At 40.8% G+C, this 13,544-nt stretch overlaps 1 protein-coding gene across 2 annotated transcripts in view; it reads left to right on the plus strand.

The window, feature by feature from the left end:
* The first annotated feature begins 1,699 nt into the window (after positions 1 to 1,699).
* DMXL1 (Dmx like 1) overlaps positions 1,700 to 13,544 on the plus strand; it is a 77,678-nt gene continuing 65,833 nt past the window's right edge. For both annotated transcript variants that reach the window (XM_066181359.1, XM_066181360.1), the window contains exons 1-2: positions 1,700 to 1,837; positions 11,822 to 11,947. In XM_066181359.1, the coding sequence (XP_066037456.1) occupies positions 1,751 to 1,837; positions 11,822 to 11,947 (213 nt within the window). In that variant the 5' untranslated portion in view covers positions 1,700 to 1,750. The remainder of the gene's footprint in view (positions 1,838 to 11,821; positions 11,948 to 13,544) is intronic.

The following is a 13,544-nucleotide window of genomic DNA, read 5'->3' on the forward strand; positions in this document are numbered from 1 at the left end:
TGTTACACTTCAAATCCTATGGCCTTTACACCTGTGGATCGAATAAAGCTTGAAGAAGCAATATAGATCTGCAGCACCTCTGACCTCTTCGGTCCAGCATATTCTGGATCAGTCCTTGGAGAAGAAGTCCCAGCTGGCTGCAGGCAAAGTTGGAGCAGTTCACAGTGTGAGGCCAGAAGTAGCTGGTTGTACTGAAAATTGCAAATGAGGGTCTCTTACTATTTTCAGTTATTTACTTTCTTACCTAGAACCCAATGAACAGAATTTTTGTTACCTGAAAAATTCACTGAGGTTGATTTTTGAGATTTTGCAGCTGGCAGGAGAATTAAGATCATTTATCAATGATCAGCAGTCCTTGCATGAGTAAGATCGACTGACGAGTAAGATTCATTGACAGGATACTTTGATAAGTTTTTTGATCTTTTGCCAAACAAAAGCGATTAGGGTTATAGGAGTTTATAGCCTAATTTGGAGGAACATCTATGCACACAGAGTGCCAAACCTGATGATTTTTTCCTATATCAGGAGACTATAAAAATAAGAAATATTTCTTTAATATGCATTAATTATCATCAGCAAATTGTGTTATGGTGACATGGTTATCAATCTGCTTTTCAAAGGATTCAGGCTAATATTTACTAAAATGATGTGTAAGACATTATGCCTTGAAGTATATGAGATTGACCTTGCTTGTGCAGAGACTGGAAACTTACGCGTTGCCATCTGCAGATACACAGTATCACCTTGTAAGTATCCTGGGATGTGGTACACAAAGTCATGCTTAACACCATCAAATTATTTTCATTTTGCATTATTTCTTGGAAGAGTTAGTGGGCAGAAAGATAATCTAATATTTGATTCAGGGTTAATATAAGAATAGAATTTTTTTTTTAATGTGGGACCTGTAATTTACGACAGAAAACACCTGTAATGCTGAAGTAATTATGAGAAATTGATGAAACACTAAAAACTAGTTACAGTGGATGGAAATACTATAAAGTTCTTTCAGTGTACTAGAGAGAATGACCACGCTGCCTCACAGCTGGGAGACACCTCAACTTCCCGTATCTTTGGTGGTGAAGGGGCATTGAAATGGAGAGGTCCGCTGGCGGGACGGGTCCGCAGAGCCGGAGGGCACTGCCTGCTGAGCTCGGGCCTTACGTGACCTTGGCTGCTCTCGTCGGCCCAAACCGGCCCGCACTAACCTCTCTCGTGAGCGGCAGTGCCTATCCTAGGCGGCTCCATTTCCCCTCGTTTTATCAGGACGGTGAAAAGCCCTGCTGCCTACAAAGCAATCTGAGGTCAAAGAAAAAACGTTTTGTTTCCTAAGCCACGGGGACCCAAGTTTTCTGTTACTACCTACTTCCTCTTGTCATTTCCCGGTGGGAGGGCTGCGGCTGACCCCCTGCCCTTGTGAGAGGGGCTGGGAGGGGATGCGCTTGGGGTCACCGTTGTCGGCCCCGGCAGGTGGGAGGCGCAGCGGCTCGGCAGGTTTCGAGTCCGCTCCGCCACCATAGCCTGGCTCCGGCGCGACGGCAGCGTTTTCCAGCGTTATTTTGACAGGAAAATCAGGTTATTTTAACAAGAAAGTCGAGCTCCCCACTGCGCGGACAGAAGCCTCAGCCCGCCCCGGGGACGGTGGCCCGGACGGACATGCGCGGCGCCCGCTCCGCCCCGGGGAAGCACCGCCTCCGCCGCCGCCGGGCGCGGGGGGTCGAGCGGTGGTGGCCGAGTGGCCGCGCCCTCCATCATGAACCTGCACCAGGTGCTGACGGGCGCCGTGAACCCCGGGGACAGCTGCTTCTCCGTGGGCAGCCTGCATGACCAGCCCTTCACGGTAAGCGCCCCTGCTGCGGCCGCGGCGCCTCCGCAGGGCCCGGCGCCGAAAGCGGCTGCGTCAGGCGCGGCGGCCGCGGGCGGCCCCGGGCAGCCCCGGGCGCGGGGCTCGCCCCGGTAGCGCCGTCCGGCGGCGGCGGCGGCACCGCCCCAGGGGCCCGCGGGTCCCCGGCCCGGCGGGGGCGGGGACGCGCAGAACTTGTCCGGAGCGGCGGCCCCAGTGCCGGCGGCGGGCCGGGCGGGTGCGGAGCCGGCGGGGCGGCGGGCACGTGCGGGCAGCGGCGGTCCAGGGGCGCGGGGATGTGGTGGCGGCGATAGAAGATTACATAAACGGCAGCCGGGACCTGCGGCTCCCGCTGGAAGGGAGTTTCAGCGGTGCCTTGCAGTCAGGAAGGTGGCTGAAATCCTCTCCTGGGCATAGCTGAGGAAGACCTTGGAATACCCAGCCCTAGCGTTGTTGAGGTTTTCAGAGCCTGTTTGAACTCCTTGTGGATGTTTGCTCTTAGAGTGGAGGGAAAACACTTGAGTATGTTGTAAAGGCCATCGTCTTTATTGGAGTGCGTTTTCCTTCCTTTTGCTTTTATTTTGTAAACTGACTTCTGTTGTGCTCTTCTTCCCACCCTCCTTCCCCGTGGGGCTGAAGAGAAATGAAATCAGACGCAGCAGTTTCCCAGGGCAAGGAAATACGCTGGGGTATTTTTAGCCTCAACTTTTATGGCTGCCCCGGCTCCAGCCTGGTGTGCTCTCCAGTTTGATAAGGGAATGATAGATGGAAATGCAGGAATGCAGACTTGTGTGCTGTCCTATCTGGTGTACGCAGTTAAATTCGTCTGGCTACTTGCGGCTTCGCTCTGGGGCAGTGGAGCTGCGGTGCTTCCCCAGGGTCAGGCTGGCTCTGCGGAGCCTGTCTGCGCCGTTGTCCAGCCATGTCCTTGCTTCGTATAAATAAGTTTATGTTGGAAGATATCTTAAACTACAGCGATTGGGACTTCAGATATCAAATTGTGCCAAACTGTCTAATTTCACATATCCAGAAATATCAAAGTCCCATCTGTGTTGGGAAGCCTTTTAGTAAGAGACAAGGAGGTTTGCTTTATGTAGAAATGCTAGTAAGCTCTCAAAATAGGTTGTCATAAGTTTGCCATTTTGATGACATTCTTTTTTGAAGGAAATAATTTGAGTCATTCAAGTCACTAGAATCACTTTTAACCTGTTAGAGCTGAACTTATGTAAAGTTTTGGAGGTCCCCAGTGGATAAGAAGAGTAGGAATGTCTTCTTGAGGAGAATGGAATGATTGGGAAGTGTAATTTTTGATATTCATTACTGTGGTCTCTTTTTTGGTGAAGCTATTTTCGTGTAAGTATAGTGTAACAATGTTTCCTTGGCATAACTGTATATAGGAAATATTGTAATAACAATATTTCCTATAGCTGCGTTCATCTTCCTTTCATTATCCTTTTCCCTGGAAAGTTATTAGTGGATTTCTTTTCCTCAGATTTGAAATGGCTAACAGAAATATCCTTGACTGTTTCAGGGCTATTTTTGTTATTGTTACTGATTCTATAATGCTGTTAACAAGACTGCTCAGAAGGATTAAGAAGTGAAAGGTGCTGAAGCTAATTTCTGCTTTTTTTGGGAAACGATGATAGACTCAACCTTTAGAATATACGAGAAAAAAAAATTGTCCATAGTTCTTCCCTGTCTGAGATTATGATATAAGCATTAATGAGTAGAAATACTATTGAATTGTGTTTGAGAAATGGAAGAAAACCCCAAACATGTCAAACTTCTGTGCTTCCAGTTTTTGTGGCTGAGAACTTAGCAGTTGCTAGTTCAGGGTTATGGAATGTACAGGAGGGACAAGTTGTCCTTGTCCAACAGGAGAACTTGGTCTGTACCTTTTTTTTTCTTTTTTCTTTTTTTTTTTTTTTTAAATACAGTATGCTTCAGGATATTGTCTCATAGACAGCACTGAATATTTAAAGTGAAGTATTTCAAAATATTACAGTTTTAGCTAAAAATATCAAGATTCTTCTCTTAAAAGCTGAAAACTTTGAAGCAAAAGCAGTATAAAACTTTCTATATCCACTGAATTATATACACCTTTTTGAACTTGTGCAATTATGTTTTAAGGAGGTATTTCAGATATTTGTTCCAATGGAAGGCAGGTTTGTTTTTCTGACTTTTTTTATTTTTTAGGATGTGAAGTGTAAAGTGGAGCATGAGCTTGCTTGAAGAGAACAGTGATAAAGTTTTTAACCCATCTTTTATTTATGAGTCAAAAAAGGCTTATAAGCATCAAGATACCATAAGAAGCATGCTTGTTGTTTCTCTTCTCAGGGCAGGTGATAGTAACATATGGCACACTAAATCAATGAGAACCTGGCCCTCAGATGACAGATTTTACTTGTTTATTCTTTATGTCCTTCTCTTGATACTGAATTGTTTTATTTTCCATGTACTTCTCCAAAGTGGAAGACATCCTTTCCTTTCTTTTGTTCATGTCGGGTCTGAGATATTTGAGTAAAAGTTTAGAAAGCTCATGGAGTTTATCACAGAGGATTCCTCTGAAGTTATTACTGAAGTTGTAATTAAGTGGGTAACCAGCACTGATACAATTGTTTTTGCTTATTCAGTTCTGATTCTGTAAATTTTTAAAAATCATTATTATTTCCTCCCACCTAAGTACCAGAAGATAGTGAAGGGTGGGGGGAGGGAATCTTTGTGAGCAATAACAACTTTCTAAGTGCAAGTCCCCAGACTGATAATGAAAGTCACAAAAGAGTGATTGTTTGTAGAGGTAAAAATATATGAAAGATTAATGACATTGATTATTTCAATGGAACCAAAATATTTCCTTGACAGATTTCCTCTGTGTTTGTGATTAATCTAATTCTGGACTTGAGACTTGCTGTGTACAATTGATAGAACTGGAAACTAAGTATCTGAAGTTGAAAGGCACTCGGAAAATTGGGGCTGGGGTGGGGTTTCATAGTTTGTGTCAAGACCACACTGAGTTTTCTAAAGATATTGGATTGCATTAGAAAAGGGCTTCCCCTTCTGCAAAGGTTTTTGATAAATAGAAGTAATTTCTATAACTTGATGATATTGTTACTTATCTGCCTAGAAAATGTTTAATATTTGCACTTAGAACTCCCTGGATATTTATAGTCCAGAAAATTGAGTTATCAAATGAGTCAGTCAAGAAATTACACTGTTTACAACTCACCTGCTTCTTGGTTGATATTTAGTAAAGGGAAGGGATTAAGGGATTTAATAGGGAACCTTTTAAAGAGTTCCTTTTCTTTTTTCTTAAAAAAAAAAAAAAGAAAAAAAAGAAAAAAAACCCAAAAAACCCCACACCTCAGGCTGCCCTGGACATAAGAAATTAATTGTTTCTTAACTGAAATAATTTTTTAAAAAAGATAAAATTTCTTTGCACATCAGTGAAAAGTGCTGTTTCAGTGAAACATGATTCGAAGTGCATGGACCATCAATTTGGTACTTATATGTACTATAATACGGTGGTAGTATATTACTTAAGTACTTTTGATAAATTAGAATGTTGGGGGTTTTTTCCCAAACATGATGATATAATATTGCTTAAAATTTAATTTGGCATCCTAATAATTTAATTATTTTAAATAAGCTATTTGAGCAGAATACTTAGACTAGTGTAAGTTCTGATGCGAAAGTGGGGATGGAGAGAGACCATACGAAAATAGAATAAAATAATTCAGCAAAGTACCATGTGGCTCATGGTGACTGCTTTGATTTTAACCATTCTGTTCACAGGGCAGAAAATTGTAGCAATTATTGCAGTATCATCTGCTTCATAGATTTGTCTTCAGTTTTTATCTTGACTTTTACTGAGTTCTGCATTGTCTTTCTAGAGTATGTTCATCCCATATGTGCTTGAATGTGTTAATATATATGTATCTTAATAAATATGCATGTGTGCACACATATTCTGCTGCATTTACCATGGATAATTGCTGCCCTTCATGTAAGAGACATAGGTTAAATAAAGTTTGTACAAGTTGTCCAAGGTAATGTGTCAGCCCTTAGGTAGCTGTCGCAAAAACTGTAACAAAAACTTTGTATTTCCGTACCTAGAAGAAATATGTCAAGAGGGTTGATTGTGAGGGAAAATAATGTGTTAGAGGTGCTGTGTTTATGAGAGGTTGAGGCCCCCAGTTGTTTGCTTTACTTCTGCTGAGAGTAATTTCCCAGTACCAGTCTCAGATTGTGAGTTGTGTATGTCAGACTTGCACTTTAGAAAGAAATCAGAATAGTTCATATAATCATCTATACTATTTCCCATGCTCTTAAAGCACGGTTGTAGTCAAAATGTCTGTTAGTCTTCAAAGAAATACTAATTTTGAAGTAAGAGCCAAAATTGAATTGAAGGAATGGGCAGAACTTTTGTGAAAACCCACTTCTGCAATGCAAGGTCACATTTATTTTCACAGGCCTGGAACATCTTTCACTCCCTAATTTCAGGCGTGTTTGCTATGTCAGCAGCAAGTGAAATCCATGGTCCTGCAGCTTGAACTAGTTCTGTCTTGTTTATTTCTGTAACAGAAGAACAAAGCATTGTTTAATAAACATTCCTAGTACATGATAATATGAGTTATCTGTTACCCGCTTGTCTTATTGTGCAAAGACGACTTTCTTGTAAATGTTCTAGGGCATTCTTAAGGTGAAAGGCTTTTTTGTCCTGCCAACATCAGATGTAGAGGCTCTGCTTGCTTCAAAAACTTGTCCTAGGGTTTTTAATATCATTATTTTTAAAAATTAATATATATTTAGGAATTCTTTCACCCTTCACCTGTATGACAGGATTTTGTGCCATGCCCCTCCCTCCCTTTCCCTCCCCTCCCCACCAAGGGCCAAGTAATATAGGTAAGTGAATATATATATATATATATATATATATATATATATATATATATATATATATATATATGAGAAAACATTTCTGTGTATATATATGTACACATACAAGAAATTCTTATACTGGAATCAGCTGCACTTTGCTTAAGGGAAGATTGGAATTACCTTTTTCTTAGTTACCATTGCTTACAAAATTGCACTCTTATTAGCTCCTGTTAAAATGAGGATGAGTGGCATGTGAACTATCATGGACAAGTCTCACAATAAAAATTAGATAAAGTACATAAAGTGACTGGAAGGCAGGATTCACTCACCTGGGACACTCTTAGGGTATAGAAGATACTTCTTACTCCTGAGTACAGTCTTTTGTTATACTACAGTAAAATTCCTCTGCAGTGAATAAAAAAAACTAAGTGTAAAATTAGTCCAACAGTTAATTTTATGCATTTTGTTTAGAGAAACATCTTGGTAAGATGCTGCTGCTTAGGAACCTCTTTTATGGCTGGAGTCTGGGCTCCAGTGAGTGTGTAAGAGGATCTGATATTTCTGCACAGATACGGTCTAATGGATGAGTTGCAGTGGGGACAACAAAGAACCAAAGGAAGGACACCTTAGGAGGAGGGGAGTACACAAGCTTCCCTCCTAAGGTGTCTGGTCAGTGTGAGGAATAATGAGAACAGTAGGCAACAGTAGAAAAGGGAGCTAGTTGCAGTTTTGTTTGCCAGAAAACTTAGTCACCTTCTTCTTCAGACACTTCTTCCATTGCTGTATAAAACTTCCCTACCCTCTGCATCCTTTGCCTTTTGTCTTTGAAATTGTGGTTCTCCTGCAGGCAAACATTAACTAAACATCAAAAATAACCTCCAAGTCATCATCCTTCTGCTTGGCTGTAGTTATATTTGGAAAGTCTTTTAAAAGGCCTTTTTCCCCCCCTTTCTATCTGTTTAGGAAGAGATCAGCTCTACCACCTTAGGAACTAGCCAGTGGTTCTGCAGCTGATTGGGTATTGGGAAGCCGGTGTGAGCAAGTATGATCTAATCTGTCTGAACAGACTGTTGTCTGAAGTGATTCCTTTTTTTCCCCCAAATGTCAGTCTTTTCAGGTAGTGTGGAGAAATACCACAACATAAGGGTGGAATGATTATATTTTTCGTCTAAAAACAAGATTTTGAAAGGGCATTCATCTTACCCTTACCTTACAAGTGCACTTACCATTGTTAGAACTAAGAACTACCGGTATCAGAAGATACTCCCCACGTTTTTGTCAGAAAGTTCGTCTCCAGTTTGACAAACTTTGATTTTAAACACATGGCATATTAAGTTATTATTATTATTATTAAACATAAAATAATAGCCATGTTTAAACATAGCAGAAGAGAGGAGGAGGTAGAGTTCTTGGTTCATATTTGTAAAGGGGACACCTTCAGGAAACAGCAAATCTAGGATACTTTAGTACTTCTTTAAGCTACTCTTGTCCTTCATAGCCTGGGTTTGCAGGAGCTAGCCTGGGTTCTGAGTTTTGAGCTGTGCAATATAAGAAGGGTATAAAGCTGTGAGAGAGCATCCAAGGGAGACACTGCAGAGTCTGGAAGGAAAGCTGTATCAGCAGTGACAGCCTGGCTAAGAGGAGACTGAAGGGAGACCTCATGACAACCTACAGCTTCTTCATGAAGGAAAATGAAGGGGCAGGATTGATCCCTTTACCCTGGTAATCAGTAACAGGACTTGAGGGAATGGCCTGAAGTTGTGTCAGGGCAAGTACAGGCTGGATATTATGAGAAGGTTGCTCTCTCAAAGGGTGGTTGAGCACTGGAACAGGCTCCCCAGTCACAGCATCAGATGTTCACAACATCAGCCTGAGAGAGTTCAAGAAGTATTTTGACACAGTGCTTGGGCATGTGGTATGACTCTTGGAACTTTCTGTGTAGGGCTAGGAGTTGGACTCCAATGACCTTTGTAGGTCCCTTCCAGCTCAGGATATTCTATAGTAACTGTTTTAATTATTTTTTCCTGATGCATTGATGAATATGCTGATTCCTCAAGTCTCCAATGTATAATGTTTGATAGTTACTAACAGAGTTTTTTGAGTGCAAAATGTCAAGTGTGCTGAGGACTTAAAGCTGATAAAGTTACTGATCTCATTAAAATAGTTACTTTATGCATGATTTCTACTTATGGTGCATGTTACTGCATTTGCTCATCCCTACTCACTCTGATGGAAGGTTGGAGCTTTATATGAGGTTTAACAAGGCCAAGTGCAGGGTGCTGCACCTGGGTTGGGACAACTGGTATCAATCCAGGCTGGGAATGAAGGCATTGAGAGCAGCCCTGCCCAGAAGGACTTGGTGTACTGGTGGATGAGAGGCTGGACATGACCCAGCCATGAGCACTCACAGCCCAGAAAGCCAAATGTGTCCTGGGCTGCACCCAAAGTAGCATGGGCAGCAGGGCAAGGGAGGGGATTCTGCCCCTCAGCTCTGCTCTGCTGAGACCCCACCTGGAACCCTGCATCCAGCTCTGGGGTCCCCAGTACAGGAAAGGCATGGAGCAAGTCCAGAGCAGGGCCATGAGTATAATTAGAAGGATGGAGCACTCTCCATGAGGAAGGACTGGGAGAAGTTCAGTCTGGGAAAGAGAGGGTTTAATGATTACCTTATCATCGTGGTCTTGTTCCTGAAGGGAGCCTAAAAGAAAGATTGAGAGAGACTCTTTACAAGAACATATAGTGACAGGACAAGAGGGAATGTCTTCAGACTGAGAGTAGGTTTAGATTAGGTGTTGGAAAGAAATTCTGTACTTTACTAATGAGGCACTGGAATAGTTGTCCAGAGAAGCTGTGGGTGCTTCATCCCTTGAAGTGTTCAAGGTCAGGCTGGGGGGGTTCTGAGCAACCTGGTCTAGCGAAAGATGTTCCTCTCCATGCAAAGGATTTGGAACCAGACAATCTTTAAGGTCCCTTCCAATCCAAGCCATTCTTCGTGTTCTATCCTATGATTGTGATGGTGGCATGAGGTGATTTCCGGCATGTCTGTGAAGCTAGAAATGGAGAGAATGAGATGGGACAAGTATAGTAAGTCTTCGAAATGGTGATAAGGCCTAGGGGGGCATACACCTGCAGCAGGTGGGCTTCATACAGCTTTTGACAGTTCAATATTAAGAGCATTTTTATAAAAGCTGTGTCTAGGTTTCTATGCTATGTTTTTACATTGAAACACTTCTGTTTTGTTTGTTTTTGTTTTCCTTAAAACTTCCTCTATACAGAATTTTAAATAATAAAAATTGACTTTGGGAAAAATTGTAAATATGATATTTCTGAATAAGTTTTTCTGGTGAACTGTGGGCTTAACCAGTGAGTCACCAGGTGAGATAGTTTTTAACCGAAGAAAAAAACATTCTGTGACAAACAGGTCTGAAGTTCGTGCCATCGCAACATCAAAATAATTAACATTTAAACAAAAATTATTACTCTGTTTCCTCTTCTGGAATGAGTTTTCACTTAGATTGCTTTGGAACCTGTAGTTCAATATGCCAAATAATAATAAATGCTGCTCTTTTGATGGGAGGAATTACACTGCTTGAATGTCTTGAAGCTGAAAGGGGAGCTGGACAGGAAGGGGCTCAGAAACCTACTAGTAATAAGTGATCATAAATAAATATATGGTTATATTTAGTCTGTAGAATTTAAGCAACATTTTCAATGATGAGATGGTGCCTGGTGTTCTGCTGGTTGCAGTGTGATTACTGAATATTGGCTGAGAGTGGTGGACGCAGTCTTTTGGCTAAGACTTTTATGAAGCATCACTTAATCTGTTGTGGGGAAAAATGTCTTTGGACTGAAATATCATTATTTTTCATTTTATTTATTTATTTTAACATGTGTAATGGTATGATAGTCTAGACCAGTCTTGGTAAAAATACTTTTTCATGTAAAACACCTGAAAACATGATCATCAGGTTTCTAATTTATTTATCTAGCCTTCAATTATTCTGCTTTTGTTTTCAAGTCCACAGTTTTTATTTAATGTATTAGAAATCAGTAGAGGAGTTGGTTGTAAGGCATGACCATTTTTGTCAGTGTATGGAGCTCTTCCATCTTCAGTTTCTGTGACACTATGCTCTTGAAACTTTTAGTCAATTAAAATGGTATTTTTTGATCCTTTTATTCTCTTGCTACGAGAACACTTGTTTATGTTCTTAATCTTGTTGCTATCTTTCTGACTGACTTTTAAATGAGTGTGCATTCCTTATTCTAAGACTTTCATCCTTGAATGCTGCTTTCTTACGGTAATTGGATGATTCTCCCCACTGTTGTCTCCACAAGTTTCTCCACTGTTTAATCTTTTAATTTATTTTTATCTATACTCAGTATCTAATAAAACTTCCAAGAAGATAGGACTAAATTTTGATTTGAGCATTGCAGGATTCCATGAACCGACTCTGTAAATATATTAGATACATCAACATACTCAGTGACAATATAAACTTGAGAGGATAGAATTAATGCAAATAACAGGAGACTCAACAAGTCTGAGAGGTTTTGACTCAACAAGTCACTTTTGGTTCTGTAAAACTAAGCTTCATGTTGCTTCTCTTTCAATTTTTGCCTGTAAAAAATCCTAACTAAATGTTTTAGTAAAATTTTATCTCCTCGATTCTATTCCCCCTTTTCAGAAATTTCAAAAATTAAAAGAAAAGCTTTTAAGGTCTGTCTCCAGTCTAAGAAATATATTACTTTTTCCTACTGTGCAAGAACTTTGGGTTTTATGCTTTTAGATGATTTTGTATCTCCATATTTTTTTGGTTTTTTGATCACAAACCACTGTTTGCTTGTTATGCAAGTCTTGTGATGCACTTGCAAGCATGGAGCAGGAGCAATTTGCCACTTCTGTTGCTCAGTCTTAAAATGCATACATCTGTATTCTCTGCTAATACCTCTTCTGACTATGTAGTATTTTACATGGATAGGATGCATGGGCTATACTGTGTCATACTTCACTCATATGCTGTAAGTAGATAAGGCTTTACATTATTTTGGAGTGTGTTTTTGTTTTCTTTGGGATGTTTTTAATCTTTTTTTAATGCTCTTTAGGCATATGCATCAGGATGTGACATTGTGATACTTGGGACTGACTTTGAAAGATTACAGATAATCCCTGGAGCAAAACATGGAAACATTCAAGTGGGATGTGTGGACTGTTCAATGCAACAGGGGAAGGTATGTAGAGCAGTGTTTCTAATAATGTTCCAGTGATGTCATATTAAGCACCTTCTTAAGAATATGGATGCTTGCAAGTTAGGGCAAATATATAACAAGGAACAGTAAAATGACTTTGCTTTCTGCCTTTACTTGAAAGCAGCACAGTAAATGTGAAATAGTAACCATAGATATAATAGGTAGTTGTAGAAGATAGGCAGGACTGCACAGAAGGCTGTGGTTTCAGGGCTATATTCAGGGCAAGAATTTCACTAAAAGATGACTAAATTGAAAGCAAAAGTAATTTATTCACTATGGCTTTGCACTACTGAGCGTGTCATAGACATGTTAGTGGCTGGCACGAGATAGGTACTTCCACAAAAATCACTTTCAGATTATCCAGAAGAATGACATCTGTTTCAAGCAGTTCATAAAGTCTGTCTTGGATGAGGTTTGCTTTCTTGAAATCTTAGGTTTTGTTTTTTATAGGTAGGTCTGCATCAGAAATGTTGTATTTTAGACAACATTGGGTTTTAAGTCCTTTCAACAGAGCTTTTTTAAAATTTTCCTGTCAGACTGAAAAAGAAATAACCAAGTAAATGTTCACTGGGATGTCTCAATTATGTAACACCTCACTGGGATGTCACAGGGATTAAACTGTTGTCCAATTCAGTAGGAACTCTGGATAACTATTTGCTCATATAAGAGGGGTTTATCAGCTTTCTGCTCATTACTATTAGCCTTATGAGCTGATGAGACCTTTGGTTATGTTCTGATGTCCATAGTGAGACAAGACCCCTGATGGAAACCGATCTGTGTTTACGTGTGAACACTGTGCTGATGAAACCCCAGACACACCCTATTCCTGCTTTTTAGCATTTGAGTGATTAACTCTTGCAGTGGTAGTAAAGGAAAACAAATGAAAATGAGGAAATGTTCTCTGTGCCTCTGGTACCTCATAGCCATAGTCTGCCTGGATTTCTCCACTGGCTGTTGTTAACTAGAATTTTTTTTTTTTTTTTTTTTTTTTTCATTTAGAGTCTGCAAGTTGACATTGTTTGCTGTAAGGAAACTGAATGTGTTTCTAAAGTGCTAAAGTGCTAAACAGTGGATGGGTAGGAATTTGCTTATCGACCAGACTGACCAATGCATTTTCAGGTCATTCTTAAAAGGGTGGAATTTCTTTTTAGACATTCTTCATCAATACTGACAGATTCCACTTTGGTTTGTCAAAATGTGCAATTCCAACGCTCTCAGTGTATCTTCACAGGAGAAGTACTCCAGCTCTGACCGTTTTTGTGTCCCTTCTTTGGACCCAACATGTCCATGTCTGCCTGGTGCTGGGGACACTGGGTGTGCTACTCCGGATGGTGTCTCGCTAGGGTAGGGAAATCACGCCCTCACCCTACTGGCCACCCTTCTTTCGGAGCAGTCTGGGACATGGTTGGCTTTCTGGGCTACCGACACATGCTGCCAGCTCAGATACAGTTTTTTTGACCACCAGTACCTCCAAATCCATGTCCACAGGTTTGCTCTCAGTCTGTTAATTTCCCTAGTCTGCATTAATAATATTGATTCTGGCTGACCCAGGTGCAGGGCCTTGCCCTTGGACTTACTC

This window comes from Chamaea fasciata, unplaced genomic scaffold (genome assembly GCF_029207755.1).
Source record: "Chamaea fasciata isolate MVZ Bird 193981 ecotype frontalis unplaced genomic scaffold, bChaFas1.0.hap1 SCAF_4, whole genome shotgun sequence".
NCBI lineage: Eukaryota > Metazoa > Chordata > Aves > Passeriformes > Sylviidae > Chamaea > Chamaea fasciata.